Source organism: Scomber japonicus, chromosome 16 (assembly GCF_027409825.1).
Source record: "Scomber japonicus isolate fScoJap1 chromosome 16, fScoJap1.pri, whole genome shotgun sequence".
NCBI lineage: Eukaryota > Metazoa > Chordata > Actinopteri > Scombriformes > Scombridae > Scomber > Scomber japonicus.
Window position 1 is genome coordinate 17,652,445 of NC_070593.1, and position 16,852 is coordinate 17,669,296.

At 40.6% G+C, this 16,852-nt stretch overlaps 1 protein-coding gene across 1 annotated transcript; it reads left to right on the forward strand.

The window, feature by feature from the left end:
* Positions 1–946: 946 nt before the first annotated feature.
* On the forward strand, positions 947–16,852 carry tmem63c (transmembrane protein 63C). Its single transcript, XM_053335656.1, has 22 exons — positions 947–1,174; positions 4,420–4,499; positions 6,244–6,331; positions 8,012–8,049; positions 8,785–8,927; positions 9,859–9,910; positions 10,024–10,132; positions 10,666–10,739; positions 10,904–10,984; positions 11,066–11,186; positions 11,402–11,535; positions 11,689–11,811; positions 12,818–12,971; positions 13,067–13,173; positions 13,815–13,901; positions 14,032–14,097; positions 14,198–14,360; positions 14,464–14,569; positions 15,350–15,517; positions 15,618–15,730; positions 15,827–15,901; positions 16,622–16,852. The coding sequence occupies exons 1-22, from the start codon at positions 965–967 to the stop codon at positions 16,850–16,852; spliced, it is 2,523 nt and encodes an 840-aa protein (XP_053191631.1). The 5' UTR covers positions 947–964.

A 16,852-nucleotide genomic window follows, 5' to 3' on the forward strand; every position in this document is an offset into this window, starting at 1 on the left:
GCAAAGCGATGTCAGCAGTCAGTTGCTGCTCCATTTCCTTGGACTGTTTACTCAGCGAGGAGTGTACACAAGCTGAGCAGCTGGGAATCGGGACTGTATTGATTGAAAGTAGGGGGAGTGTATGTGCTGCTGGAGTACAGATGGTTTAGGCCTTCATTCTGTGGTCATGGCAGTATGATTATCATATCCTGTGCATGTTTCACAGACAGAGGCAACATGCAGTCTATAACACAGTCAAAGGATTTATTCTTAAATGATGTTCTCACAACAGAAATAACCTCCTGTTTGTGTGGTCAAATGGACTTAGCATCTTCTTGCTACATACGATGGCTTTTTAAAGAGGCTGCACTACATCTGTTATCCAGTCAATTTGTAATTTTCACGTGACATCTCCACTTCCGTTTGTCAGATACAGAAACAGACACAAATCAATGGTCCCTAATGGACTGTGATGGTCATTAGACTGATCCCTGCAAACATTATCATAGCTGCACTTAAAGTGCTGTGAGACACTATTTAGATGAGTCACAACATTTTTTGTTAAAAAGAATCAGCCCATTAAATCCCATTTCCTTTGCTTATTGACGACACCATACCGTCACTATCTCTATAAAAATCTACACAAGTTATAGTTTTCAGTCTATAAATACAGGCTTGTATGTGAGAGTGAGTGAGTATTGTAAAGATGTTATGGCAACAAATTGTGACCAAGACTTAAAACTTCTGTTTAAAGTGAGACTGTGTAACTTTTGAAAGAAGACATACTTTTTATTCCTTTTACAAAATTGATAGGATTATTACTGAAATGGTGATTGATTTTCAGTAAATAATAACTTCAACAAGTGATGGCTCAAAGCTAAAACAAAAGACAAAGAGAAATCAGTTTAAAAATCATCAATCTTAGCTAATATCACATTTCTCACTCCTTCCTTCTTTGTTTGTCTTTAGGTATGGTCCAGTGCTGATGGCGGACTCTGATCTGTTTGTGACGAGAGCACCCCCTGTGGAGGGGAGGCCTATGGAGCTGGATGTCCTGGGCTTCCTGGACTCCTTTGGGGAAGAGAACAGCACGGCTGAGAGATGCTACCGCTCCCACTCTCGCAGCAGCGTCCTCCAAGGTCTGCCGTTCGGAGGGGTGCCCACAGTCCTCGTCATCAATGTGGTGATCTGGATGGTACAGACTGCACACTCGCAAACACTCACCCAATAGCATATACTATTTACACAGTTAACTCCAGAAAAAAACACAATCTTTTGGCGTCTGTTCCCCTTTTCCAAGTCCTGCTCTCTATAATATTAGTTCAGATGAATTTTCAAACGCATTTTTCCAACAGTTTTCAAGAAGCTAACACATGGATGAACCGTATGTACCCTCTTAAACATTAAGTCTGTTGACTCTCCTTTCCACCAGTAAATAATGTCTTCTTCATGTATTTCTGCAGCTAGAATGGCCTTAACAACAAGGTTTCTGAATATATCCAAAGCTGCCAACACAACTTTTAGACAATGTGAAGAGCTCTGATTTACACAGACAACAAGAAGTTGTACATGATCAGAGGGCTGTTTCAATACTGATACATATGGACATCCTGTCTCAAGCATTGTTGATTGTAATGAAGACTAACAGCAGCATCAGGGGTGTTGGGCATCACACATGAATGTTTGAAATGAAAGCTGACATTCTGCATGTTTGTAACATGCTAAAATACATTTCTAGATGCATGTAATTGTAATCCCAAATTTATTTTAAACCTAATCCCAGCTCCTCATTGTAACCTTAACCTTAACCTCCACAATAATCTACATAACTCCTCACACTCAAATTTATTACAGCTAAACCAGGCAAGATGACAAGTGTGTAAATGATATCACTTTAAACATACTGTATGTCTCCATTGGCTATGTGAAGTGAAATGCTATGGATTTTATCTGCAGACCATGTCTTTATTGAAAGTTCCACGTACAGTGTGTTATTATGATGATGCTTAAAGAAACACTCTGTAATCCAAAATGTAAACAAAAGAGAAGTAAAAACACAAAAAAGAGTTTCCAAAACTTCAATCTCTCTCAACTTTACTGACGACTCTTTATACAGGGACTAAGATTTCACTAGATGACGAAATCTAATTTTCATGATGCTGTTAAATGTCTATTTAAAGTACTAATTTGTGTTATCATAGCAGGAAGACAGGCTTATATTTCAGTTATGATTAACAGAGAAACACACAAAACTCAAAACTTTCATCCATAAGTCAATGCAGTAGCCCAAATAGCTGTCAGAGCTGGATCATCATACTGGTCACACAAAGAGGGTCCTGAGGTGAAAAACCTTCCCTTCCCTGGGAAGTCTGTATGAAGTTTGAATGTTCTTTCCTGGGTGGGAGAGAGCATCTTCTTCCCAGTGCATACATCCCAGTGTGATGGGATCCAGACCCCTGTAACATGCAAAGGATACACTGGTATATATAATGGATGGTTGGATGTACAGTTCTGTCAGTGATTTTCATCAATGAAAGCAAACAGATGAGTGACGTTTCATTGTAGAAGTACATTTCATTCATTCAACTGGGTCTTCATGTTGAGTGAATTATATGTCACAAAACATCTCTACTCAGTTTCCTCTGCTGAGTCAGGGACTTTAGGAAAAAGTCTACAAAATTTAATGAGATTTTAATTAACATTCTAAACACTGAGGCCTGTCAAAGCTGTGAACACTGCCACTGTGAAGCTCTTTGTTTTCCTCTCCTTGTCATCATGTCTGGATTTTATAATAATACAGATAGATGAACACAAAGACTCAAAATTAAACACATTTTGTAAATGTCATATCAAGTTGCATTAAAGCTACTTTCCCACACTATAGTAGTGTATTTGTTCAAACATACATGCATATTTGCAAGCTATGCATACTTTCATACTGTATATGACCTGCATCAGCAGGTTTGCTGGCACCAGCCTCAGCACAATGGGTGCCAGGGCCTCCCCCTGTGTTGCACCCTAACCTTGGAACTCCTTCCCCCTCACATCCGCATACTGGACTCCATTACAGGATTCAATACTGCTCTTAAAACCAACTTTTAAACTGTTTAACTGTATCAGATGCTTCTTTTATTTTAAATTTAATGTCGATTTAACCTGTTACTGAGTTATTGCATGTATTACTTATGACTTATTACTGCTTGTTGATTATTGTTGATGTTAAATGTCATGAAAGTCAATTTTAAATTAAATATATTAGTATAAGTATTGGTATTAGCATTAGCATTAGCATTAGCATTAGTATTACTATTATTAGTAGTACTTGTTCAGCTTCTATAATAATAGGTTTCCACTCAGTTATCAACTATCTTGGTTCCATTGTCAGGTCTTGTCAGCTTGATCTCCTTACTGATATGTTGCTCAATCTGCCACGTTTGTCTTTTAATTGGCTCATTTTATCGCTGCCTGGTTGTCAGGACAACATGCAGGGTTAGGCACTGTCTCTTAATGACAAGCATGAATCAAAGCACGCTTCCCCCCAGGTATCAGGAGCACGCCTCTGCATCAATTCCATCATCATACAGAATAAATCATCTGTGAGACATGAGGAGAGCATGCCCACGCATTGTGGTGAAATCAAATAAAGCAACAGGGAAGTGATGGACACAAGGAAAAAGTTTAGACCCTGACTGCTGATGTGAACATGCATACTCATTATTCATCTACAAGGCCTCAGTCAAGGCCTTGATTGCCTATTCATGGATTTGGATCACTAAAGAATGAATCATTCAGTATTAATGAAAGCTTCCCTCCTATTAACATGGATGTCTAAACTCAAATGAGTTAATGATTTAATGGAGTATAATTAAAATCAAACATTCTTCAGCACGTTTACTCCATTTTCATTTGTCAACATTCATCATGGCCCAGTTATGCTCATAGATATTTAACCAGGGCAGTTTAGCATTAATATGCTATTGTGTACCATAATGTGTGAGTGAATTTTCTCTCTATTTGTGGCAGAATGGAGGCTATTCAGATATATTCTTGCTATTGTCCACACTCATTCGTCATTAGTGCACAGCGTGTGTTCTTGCGTGCATGTTGACCTGTCTCTGGTAGTTTCCAAGACAACCACATACTACTCTAAAGAAAGAAGACGGCATATTATTGCTGCAGCATTTTGAATCTGCCTATTATTTGTAAGCTCCTTATGGAAATCCAGAGACAAGCCTCATTTCGTCAGGATCAAGCAGTATGGGGAGGTTTGGTATAATTTTAGACCCAGAGCAGATGAGGACATAGACGTGTGTGTCTGTGTGTGTGTGTGTGTGTGTGTGTGTGTGTGTGCGTGCGTGCGTGCGTGCGTGCGTGTGTGTGTGTGATTGTATGTATGTGTTTTGTAAGGAGATCTGCATTCATGTGTGATCTGTGTTACAGTTCCTGTTGCTCATCTTCTCCTGTCTGAGAAAGGCTGCTTGGGACTATGGCCGCCTGGCTCTGCTGATGGAGAATGACAGGTAAATCCCTCACTCCCTTGGCTTCTTACACTTAAAAATATCGTATACACCCGCCACTTGGTGAGCCATGTGAACATTTAAGATGGAGAAATAATCCCCAGTGGAACCAGAGTCCTGATGCCGAAGCCTCCAGCTCCCTCTGCTGTGTAAAAGAAGTACTGCACAGGAAGAAAAGTACTGGAGAGCTTCTGCTCTGCTCTGTCCTGCTGAGCTGCCGGGTTTTGTTGTTATTGGAGTGATGACTGCAACTTTATTTATTTCTTATATTTCTTATTCCTATACATAAACAGGGAAACTGAAACCTCAAGGTGTTCATACAGGCCAGATACAATCATTTACATTTCATGTGAAAATACAATGCTTTAGATGGAGAAATGTAATCACTCCATTCACATAAGAGTTGATTTGATCGAAGGTACAAAATGCCAGAATATTGTGAAAAAATCTTAATCAATTTCCCAAATTGACATCTTTAAATTGACTGTTTCAGTCCCAGACCGTAAGATATTCAATTTACAATCATGTAAATAAGGAAAAGCAGCAAATCTTCACATTTGAGAAACCAGGTCTAGCCACTCTATTTACCTCAAAGCATTAATGCTGGGATTCTGATGTTATTCTGTAGTTTTCTCATTGTCAACAAATACCATGAAAAGACCAAAACCAACAACATTTAAATCTTTCTCTCATTATTTTCCCACATCTCTTCCCTATCTGCAGCACCCAGCTTCCAAGTCCATTTGTTTCTTAGAGATACATAAATCTTTAAAAACAAGTGACAAATATTCGTTATTTTTGTTTATAATGTTTATAATAAGATAGTAAGAGTATTTTTGTTCTATTAAATCAAACAGGAGTTAATTGAGCATTTGTTGATGACGATTTTTCAACTGCAGACTAATGAAAAATAAGGGAATTATTTTTTTACCATGCAAGATAGTGTATCTGGGATTGACTGAAAATAGACTAAAGTGCCTACTTTCATATGGTGGAACATAGGCACTGAATGAACATATGAATGTATCACCCAGAGCAAACATTTGGCTGATTCATATGTTTACAACTATGGAGCTCTACAGCACAGAAGAAAATGTTATATCAGGCCTTAGCTAGTACTTGTTAGAGGGATCATTACATGGTTAGTTTTGTATTGGAAGAATATATCAGCTGACTTATCCTTTCAATAATTAATTAGTTATTAAATATATTCTCAATTTGTTGTCAAACTACAAATCGAGAAATTGTTTAAACACTAATTCAGATATCTTGACAGTTACAAAATGAGTCCAGCTGTCTCTATGAGTCTACAGCTGTTTTCTTCTGCTTGACCTGAATCACCTCTCCAGAGGAGTGCAGGCTTGATTGATTCTGCCTGACCGATGGTGGCTTCACAGCACCCGCAGGCAAGCAGCATCTGTGTGTTTTTCCAAGCGTTCCTCTCTCGTACTAATTCAATTATGCTGCTTAATTTGACACGCTGTTGAACTGTCAGCGGTGCAGCCACAGAGAAATATCCTTGAACCCAATCATCAGTGGCTTTATTAGATTGAGCTATATTGTATGTGTTTCATGTCCTTGGTATACAGAGGGATTGATTTCATGCAGGTGCTGTACTGGCTTGATGTCTGCAGCGGTTTCCTTTACAGCACTGAGTTAAATGTTGAATGTATTGATAGGATTGTTTCAGGTCACAGTTAATGTAATTATCCTGCTTTTTTTTGTGTATGTTGTCTTCCCACTTTAGTCTCACGTCTCTATTTTATGGAGAACCAAGTGAGAAAGAGAAATCTCCATCAGAGTCCAGCCCCTCTGATTCTGAGACAAAGGACATGGTGAGTTTTGTTCAGCGCTCAGTTTTTCAGTACCTTCTAAAAGAACCAAGCAAGCCTTAATACTATTTTCAGATCAATTAAAGATACTCTGTGGAGTTCAGTTTAAACTTTTTTCTGCATTACATTCTGAAAAAAGATATTGAATGCATCCCTTACACATACAATATTTTCAAAACCTTTTTCACCTTTTCACCTCTTTAACCTGAATTGTTTACATTCTGAGTTCACATCAGTTTGTGGTCTGAACAAAAGATCAATTGGGCAATATAAAAGGGTACGGTTCCACGTAGTGACAAACCCACAGATAACTATCACCCAACTCTGCAGTTTGCAAACTCACTTTGATAAAAACACTGGTCACTACCTGCCTGTCACCAAACTGGAGACAATCAAAGTAAGACTACTAACACGTTTGCCGTATCAACTTCATGTTGTCAAAGAACACAGCTTGACTGAATATTTAGTAAGTTTTTATTTGACACAACTAATTAGTTCTAGTTCTCAGAAAAGAATACATCTAAGTAAGTTATTGCTAACCATGCTTCAAGAAAATGAATTAAAATCCTCTCCATCTTTTAGCCTTGTCCACCAAGGAAGAGCCTCACTAATATTTAGACATTTTCACTCTTTGCTGTTTTCATTAAATTCTTCTGGCCTCCTCCGCGATCCGCTCTGTTGCCCAGCTGCCTTCATCTCCTCTGCAGAATGAGAAAACCCAAACAAATCCACACCAAACAATGGAAAATATTCTACTGTTGCTTCTTTTACTGCCGGCCTGTGCACCACAGCAAACACCCTGGTTATGAGCAGAGCAACTGAGCCCTGGAAAGGCAATCAGTTGCGCGTTGGCATTTTATCACTGAATGAGGACAAGAGAAGCTATAAATGTTAAAAGGTGACGACACGTGCTGTATGTCCCCCTAAGGAAGTGAAGGGTTAGGGTTAGGGTTGTGCACATGTATCCTCATGCAGACACTGGTGAGACATACAAAACATTACAGGTTCATCACAATTCTGCTCTACAGCACCACCAGTGGTTATAACTGCACAGGGTACCTTTAATCACCATAATTACTGAAATACAAAACTGCAAACTGTGAACAAACAGACTCCAGCTGTCTGAACTCAAAATCGCAAACTATGATGGAGAAGGCATTATGGAGAAATAAAACACTATCACGTGCAATACCACTGATGTTTGACAGTCTGCTTACATTTATTTACAGTAATTATACCAAAGTGTCACAGTTAATTTGTCAGTGATATATTGATGTTTAAAAATGTTCCCTGCTGCACATATATAATAAAGTACACTTGTCTAAGATGGCACCATGTCAAGCTTTGTCAGAGAAAAGTTTGGGTTATGACTCAGCTGGACTGTCTGTGACTCCATGACACCTGTGTGATAGACTTGAGGTCATTGCCTTCGTGTTTATGACGGTGTAAGACAAAGAGTCAGACTGAAGTCATCGCCCAGTGCCTACACAAAGCTGAGGCTGCAGTAAAGTGGTTACTGCTTCAGACTAGACCTATTAAATCTCCATCTCTGTGTCACTGTGCAGACCGTATTACTATGCAAGATAGTGGATTTATGCAAAAATCCAGATGTGGTGTGCTTACATAATTTATCTTTAATAACCAATCCATTGGATGTTTTTTATGATTCTCCTCTCCTTCCAGGGTTTCTGCTCGTGGCTCACATCACTTTACCATATGAAGTAAGTACACAAAGCAGTGGCCCTTGTAATTATTTTACCCTTCTCTCGTCTTAGATCCCATCGTTTTATTGTTCCCTCTGTCTTCAAAGCTGATGTCACCCTGAAACGTAAAGTCTCGTGTTATATCTCACTGAGCAGTGAAAACAAACAAGTCTGGGCTCACGCGACCACTGGTGCCGTGGTTTTCCCATTGAATATTTGCACTTTGCTTCAGTCTGACTGCACACAACAAATTTAGGCCTGTAAAAAAGCGATTTCCCTGGTGTCCATGGTTTCCATAGTATTATGGTGGAGTTTGGGTGCTTCTGTTTTTAGTTCTCGTGCCAGTGGGAAAGTGCAAACCCACCCTGCAAGTTCTCGATGTGTGGGCTGTCATGAGACCAGCTTGTACCTCTTCTTCTTCTTTTTTTTTTTTGTTCTATTTTATGACCCTGGTTTTCCTGAACCTCCCGTCTGGTAACCACAGCTTCTGACACCAAAGTGGTGGTGCCACACTTTTTCTCATGATGAGGTATAAGCTGTAGGCCCATTTGCCCTTGCAATAGACAGGCCTGCATACATATGCTACATTAAGCTCTGATTGTCATTACATCTGTATTTGTGGAATTTCCATCACAATAATTATTTCCTGTGTCTGACTTTCTGTCTGTTACTATCCATTTAGCGAGTATGACAGGCCTGGTGTTGTCCCCTGAGAGCGTCCCCTCTTTCACGTCTGTCTCTCTGTTTGTGCAGGGATGAAGAGATCCGTAGCAAATGTGGCATTGATGCTGTCACATACCTGTCCTTCCAGCGCCACATCATCCTGCTCATGACAGTGGTTTGCCTGCTGTCTTTGGCCGTGATCCTGCCGGTCAACTTTTCCGGGAACCTCCTGGGTATTTTGGTTCTTATATGATGGTCTGGCTGACTGTGTGAAAGCCCAGGGATATCCTTAACCTCAGGAGAGGCAGACGGGGCACCTCGAAGGGAGAGAGGCCAGGCCACACAGAGACAATCACACACGTCTACATGCCAAAGGACTAGTTGGTTAAATGCACAAAAACTTATCATTAAACAAGCGGTGGTGTAAGCTGAGCAAAAAAATGCCAAAGTTAAAAAAAAACAAAAATAGATCAAAACTGAAATGGTCATTTGAACTCAAATCAAACTGTAAAACAATATAACGATACCAAACTACATAACAACACATGCACATAAACACATACATACACAAAAGCTGGACTTCATCTAAAGGAAGTGGCAATTCATTCAATAGCTGCTCCAAGTTGAATTGTAAGAATAGCAAGTGCTTCATTTCCTCTCAACATACACATGTAGGTGTCAGGGGTAGTAGGGCACATAAAACCAGCTGCTACATAGCAACAGAAATGGCTTTTGGCAGTTGTGTGCTTATTTTGTGGGAAGTGTTGAGTAAGCTATTCCATAACAGGGGGCAAGAGCCATTATAGGGTCTACGAGGAGCTGGGTTATCCACAGAAACATTTTATTACTGCTGGCTGTCATCTTATAGACCAGTGTGTCACCCTAGTCATTAAATAAACCAACACACTTTGACAGACTGCCATGGCAACAGAAAACAAATGGGCCCTAATTAAAACAGCAGAGTTAGGCATGACTGCGATGTTTGAATTTAGTGTGAAATTTCATTGAGATGACTGAGGTTTCATTAAATTGGATGGATTTTCTCTGAATAGTGACATTGCTTCATTGTTGCTTCACCCTCCAGACAAAAGAGGAGGGGTTTCCTTTGAGTCATTTAGAAATTACAAACGTCTCACTCTCTGTCGTGTTGCATTATTTCTACAGGAGACAGTCCTGAAAACTTTGGAAAAACAACTCTGGCTAATGTTAGCGCAAAGTAAGTCTAACGTTGCAGGAATGACATCAAATTGTATGAAAAATCACAGAAGTGTGGAAAAACATGGGACGATCTATATTATTAAATTACAACAATGTTTCTGTGCCTTACAGGGACCGCTTTCTGTGGCTCCACAGTGTTTTTGCTTTGGTCTACTTCATCATCACATTGTTGTGTATGGCTCACCACTCGATACGGCTGGAGTACAGAGAAGACGAAAAGGTCTGTCACCAGGGCCTGGCCACTTTTCCACTGAAGAAATGTTCATCTTCTCATAACAATTTTTGTCTGTTATTGAGTACCAAAATACTTATTTTCTTCATTTAAGTGAAAAATAATCTGTCAGTGCAGTAAGATTATTTTATTCTATTATTTTTGTTTCCAATACAAATGAACATTTCCATTCATTTTTATAAACAAGCGTTGGTGTCTAGAAGACAGAATAGTTCAAGAAAAAAAGCATTTGATTTTGTAAAATTCTTGAAAGAAGTTGAAATAAGCTATTGAAATGATGTTTTTTTAAATGTAAGTATGTTTCTGGGTATCACATGCTTTTACTGCTCAACAGACATGCAGAAAAGGTTCCTGGCCAGTCTCACACCAGGGACATTATGATCACATAGGCCCCCCAAGGGTGCCTCAGATTTATTTTCACTTGTTTTAAGAAAATAAAATAATGGATAAAAGTTTATACAAATAATTTATTTGAGTTTATTACAACATAATTAGCATTGTGGTTGCCTTATGTGTTACAGATAGCCCGGACACTGATGATTACATCCATTCCTAGAGAGATTTCTGACCCAGGACTCATCACCAAACACTTCCAGTACATATATTTTCTTCTTTATTTTATTGTCAAGTCAAGTTGAGAGTTGTTTCAGTTGAAAGATGCTTGTTACAAAGAAATCCTGACCACGTTTTTTTCCAAATACATGCAGGCACAATCTCAGTATGTTCATTATGATTCACACCTTTTGCTCTATTTACTAGTGAGGCCTACCCCAGCTGTACTGTCACTGATATCCGTTTCTGCTTTGATGTCCACAAGCTGATGAGGCTGGACTTAGAGAGGTACAGTAGTAGCTATAAATATAGTGCAATGCAGTTTGTGATCAATACCATGCTCTTGTCTGAAGATACTGGCTCTTCCAGGCGCAAGGCGATGAAAGGCAGGCTGTACTTCGCTACAAAATCCCAAAAAGACGGGAAGATCATGATCAAGACTCATCCGTGTGCACAGATATTCTGCTGTGACATCTGTGGCTTTGAAAAGGTATATATTATCAGCATCACTGAGACTTGTTGGTGACTTTCTTTGTAGACTTGCAGCAGAGTTTTGATGCACATAAAGGATATTACCACTTGATGGCACTGCAATCCAAATGTAGGCAGATGTAGTGACAACATGCAGTCTCCTGCCTCTGTAAATATGGGATCTTTGAGTGTGAAAGATGCAGCGAGTAATGTGCCTTCTAACTTTCTCTGCAGGTGGATGCAGAACAGTACTACAGTGAGCTAGAAGAGAAGTGCACAGACGAGTTCAATGCTGAGAAGAACCGCATCTCTATGAAGCGGCTGGGCATTGCCTTTGTGACTTTCCGTGATGAGAGGATGACTGCTGTGTGAGTAAATAACAGCATGGGATTGAGGTCCTCTCATCACATAAACCCTGTCACGGCAGGGAGCAACCATAAAAAGACACAAAAGCAGGCGCTACTGAGTGCTGATGCAGCTTTTTTCTCCACCACTTTTGCACAACTTGTTTTGTTTTCTAGCATTGTAAAGGACTACAGCCGTGTGCGCTGCCATCGCAGTCCCCAGCAGTCAAGCATCACAACTGTGGTGCAGTCGCACAAATGGAGGGTCAACTATGCACCTGCCCCCAGTGACATCATCTGGTCAGTACGAACATTACTGCAACTCAAACCGTAAACCTTTGGTACTTTTTAAACATCAATGTCCCAATATTCTTCTGCAAATTTCTGCAATATAGATAGACCAACATTCACAATCACATTCACACCTAAAGATAATTTATTAAACTAACTTGCACATCTGTGAAGTGTAGGGAGAAACCAGAGCACCCAGAGGGAACCCACGCAGACACATATTTCAAGTGTAATATATAGTTATACATACCTAATGCATCATTTAGACACATTTCCCTGTAATTAAGTCTGGCATATTTGGTATCTTTGGAGACCTCAGGATTATAACTAGACTTTAAACCAAATTTCTGTAGACTTTAATAATGCTTCTGCAGCATGGGTTTGTAACGATGGACCTCAAAGGTTTTGTGGGTTTGTGGGCTTTATATCTGCATTTGTATTACTGTTGCTGGTTGTTGTTTTTTGCACTGAGCTCTCTGTTTATCTTTAAGAAAATGAAAACACCAACATTCAAGATGTATCAGTGTGTTGTTGCTTGTGTGTTGCAAGTCTCAAAGGAGTAACACCATTTAAGGCTTGTTCCCTGCCGATGATTGCATTAGCTATAATGCATGTTTCTTATCTTGGAGAGTAAAATGCAGCAGTGAGATTATTTAACAAATGAGCGATGCATATGTGATTAACTATAGAGATGGTAGCGTTCACTGTGTGTGCTTCATGGCTGACTGGCTGCAGTGTGTTTGTGTACGAATGTTTTGCACTAACTAGATTAGTGGAGCAGAGCAGCGGCGGCGGGGTTGAGCAGGGACTTTGGTTTCTTCATTAAAACTGAGCGTTGAAGTGTGCTGTTCTCAACCTGCTCTTTGGTCCAGTCCAGTGCAATGGAAACACCCCCCCCTCCCCCCTCCCCCATACAAGAAACGTCTAGCTGGCTATTCCAGGCTTATGCCAATACATACAGTACAATCATGTCAGGGTGGGTCACTGCTTTCTGTGTTAACTGTCCTGTCACCAGGGAAAACCTGTCAGTGTGTGGATCTCGCTGGTGGCTCCGCTGTGTCCTCCTCAACATCCTCCTCTTCCTGCTGCTCTTCTTCCTCACCACTCCTGCCATCATTGTCAACACCATGGACAAGTTCAACGTCACGAGGCCTGTGGAGAGTCTGCGGGTCAGAGTTTGAGATTGAGTCGAACAGCGACATCTTAAAGCTGCTTTTTGACCCTCTTTGGTCCCATTAATTAATCATTTTTCTGTTCAATACAGAGCCCTGTCATTACCCAGTTTTTACCAACCCTCCTGCTGTGGGCGTTTTCGGTTCTCCTGCCCTTCATCGTCTACTACTCAGCCTTCTTTGAGTCCCACTGGACCAGGTACTCACCAGCCATCAAGCACAGCTCTCCTCTCTCCTCTGAAATGGAAATGCCTGTCCTTTGCTTCTTCAAATGGACCCTTCATGTGTAGCTGTCTTCCTTTCAACTCTCAGTATTTATTTTTATTTTTTCATTTCAATTATTATTTTTTTTCTCTTTCACCCTCTTGCTCTTGTTTACTCTCTCCCCTCTCTCCCTCCTTCTCTCTGTCACTGTCCCCGCACTGTTATTCTGGGCAGGTTGTCATAGAGATCTCCATGTGAGGATAATGATATGCACAGTAGTCACCATGCGCCGAGGAAGCGGTGCATGGTGACTAGCAGGAGGAGGAGCAGAACAACTGTGCATAAGGAGACAACCTCATGAAGCACCTATGAGCACCCTGTCTTTACATAACCACCCCCACAAACGTGTTGTGCAGGCGTGATGTGCGAAGGACCACATGCAAATCAACTGTTTACTGGAGTGAAAAGTGTAGTTGGTGCTAATGAGCCCAACAGCCCCTGTAAATGTAAAGTCAGCTGACTTTGCATTACATTATTTCACATTATGTATTAATCATGTTGAAGGTGTTTTTATATATCTATGTATGCATTGCACAACAATATTCTCACATTCCCTTGTCATTTGTTTTATGTCAGATCTGATGAGAACCAGGTAACAATGCACAAATGCTTTTTTCTGCTGGTCTTCATGGTCATCATCCTGCCCTCACTTGGTCTGACCAGGTACATACACAGTAGATACACAGACTCACAGTATACACATATACAATATGACCTCTGTTTTTATAAAAACTTGAGTGCAGAGCTTTTGACTTTAGAAGTATATCCTTTTCATATTTTATTCTTTTTGTAGTCTGGATCTGTTCTTCACTTGGCTCTTTGATGTCGACTTCCTGAATGAAAGTGATGTCAAATTCCAGTAAGAGTTCTCTTTTCTGTTGAAATAATATATACCAAAAGCAACAGGGCTCCAAAACTGATATTGACATCACCATGCATCATCTTTTTTCTGTGTGCAGGTGTGTGTTCCTTCCTGACAATGGTGCATTCTTTGTAAACTACGTGATTACGTCCAGTCTGATTGGCACAGCTATGGAGCTACTTCGTATCCCGGCGCTGACTGTATATGCTCTCCGCCTCTGCTTTGCTAAGTCCCAGGCTGAGCGCATTCATGTCAAACGGGTTAGCTGACAGTTTCATGCATATCTCAGTGTTTTCATATGAGGTTTGTTACATTGTGCTTTCAGATTTAAACAGCTCATTATGTTTGTGTTTTTGGCTGCAGAGTCAAGCCTATGAGTTCCAGTTCGGCCTGGAGTATGCCTGGACCATGTGTATCTTTGCTGTCACTGTGACCTACAGCATCACATGTCCCATCATTACACCCTTTGGTGAGGAACACACAGTAACCCTCTTCCTTCTTTCCTTCTTTTTTTCTGTGCCTCAATCACATCTACCTCCCTGTTTGTGTGTGTGTGTGTGTGTGTGCTGTCTCTCCTCAAAATGTAACCTCACTCTCCTCTACTGCCTGCCAACCCGGTGCAGACTGTGTGAATTTGCTGCTGTAGTCCCAGACACCCAGACACAGCGAGTTGCGAGCCAGACGCCCACTCTGCTCCTGTCTCTGCCCAGAGCTCAACAAGCTTCTATTTACTTCTGCAGTCAGATCCTCAGTCCGAAGAGGCCCTTTCATACTCCATAACCTGCTATTCTGTGTGTTTGAGCTGTGCTGTTTTGGCATTTTAGACATACAAACATTTCTCAGAAGAAGAGGGGAGGCAAGTTTAGGTTAAGATTTATTTTCACACGCCCCCCTTTAAAAAAAAAAGCAATCAAACATCAAACTACACAATAATTTCATTGTAAGATGAACATTACATTTAACTTTTCAGTGAGTGTTTCAAATGTGTCAGAAGTCTTTGAACCCTTATGAGTGGGGGTTGCTCGAGGTTGAGGGTTGGGGAGGAAAAAATATAAGATATCAATATAATGTTAAAGTACCATCCAGGGTTTTCAGCCAATTTAAATAATGTACATTGCCTTTAATGCCATCCACTGTCCACAGAATGCTGTCAAGGTTTAGATATTTTACTGTTTTTTCTGCATCTGTTTTCCATGTCCTTTTCTTCTATATGGTGCTGATGAGTCCATGTGTGTGTTATTATGCCTAGGTCTGCTCTATGTGATCCTGAAGCACCTGGTGGACCGATACAATATCTACTATGCATATGTTCCCACCAAGCTCAACCAGCGGATCCACAGAGCAGCCATCAGCCAGGTCATCTTGGCTCCCATCCTCTGCATGTTCTGGCTGCTCTTCTTCTCCGTTCTCAGATTGGGTATTTATTCACCGCTATTTCCATCCAATTATAACAGCTTCTATAACTGTCATTGTATTACAAGTGTACAGTGACACTGTTCTCCCCCTTACTGTCACAGGTCCAGTGCATCCCATCACCATCTTCACCTCAGTGTCCCTGTTCTCCTGTATTGCCTTTTCCCTCTTACGCTTGTGCCTTAGGAAGCAACCAGACAAGTCGATGAGCTACCAGGTCAGCTCTGCTAACACTCATTGAGATCACATTAAGCTTTAGATGTATGCATTATTAGTGTAATTGATCATTTTCCCATTCAACTCTTTGTTTCAGATGTCCGACCAGCCAGCAGAGGGGACGTTCACTGATGCAGACAGGAGTACTGTAATATCCACCACTGCCTCCAATGTACAGTAAAATGCTTCCCATTCGTTATTATCAGCCAGTACAACATTAAATCTCATAATCTGAAAGGATCATATTACTGTAACCTTTTGCAGGTTTCCTGTTTTTGCAGTAGCTTTGTGATAGTTGCTGTTGATACACAGATATTGACAGCCAACATCAGGCTCAGTCGGGCTATTGTAATTGAAAGAGATTTCCAGGCTGGTGCATTTGACTGCTTTTTGGAAACATCTTTTTCTGAACAGTGTTGCATTCATGAACCAGAGGAGTCAGAAAAGCAACAAATAAGCAGACATAAACATTGTGATGAAATTTGATAGCTTCTCTTTAGTACTCCATAGGATTCAGACCCATACTTATAAACAATGGTAACGTGCAAAAATATGTAATTTGTAATGGATATGTAAAACTTGCAAAACCATCAGTGTGTTCTTTCAAAGCATAACGGTCATACTGTATTGTCTGTGTTTGCTTTGTTTTTAGACAATATCCAGAATTACACATAATTTCCAGAAATATACAGGATAAGATCTTAACTTTGTGTATTGTTGCAGGTGCATGTATATTATGTTACACTGATTGTCTACAATGCAATAGTCATGATGTATACACAAATTTGTGGATAATTACTTCCTAAGTGTAGGGTGGGAAAACAAACCCAAAATTAGTGAAACTCCTCAGTGATTTTCTTTGAGCGTGAACTATATGTTCATCTTCCTTCAGCTGTTTGTGGCGTCCGTGTTGCTGGAGCCAGAGCTGGCTTTGACTCCGATGCCTTCCCCGGCTCACCACAGCTACGGCGCCATGGCCAGCTCCCAGAGTTCAACCCATGGCCCAGAGGAGGAAGAGGAGTGCGAGGAAGACCACACCCAGACCCATGAGACTGAGCTCCAAGACCCCCCAGATCCATACTGTTCCAGCCCACTCATGGACAGCCCTGTGAGCTACCAGTAA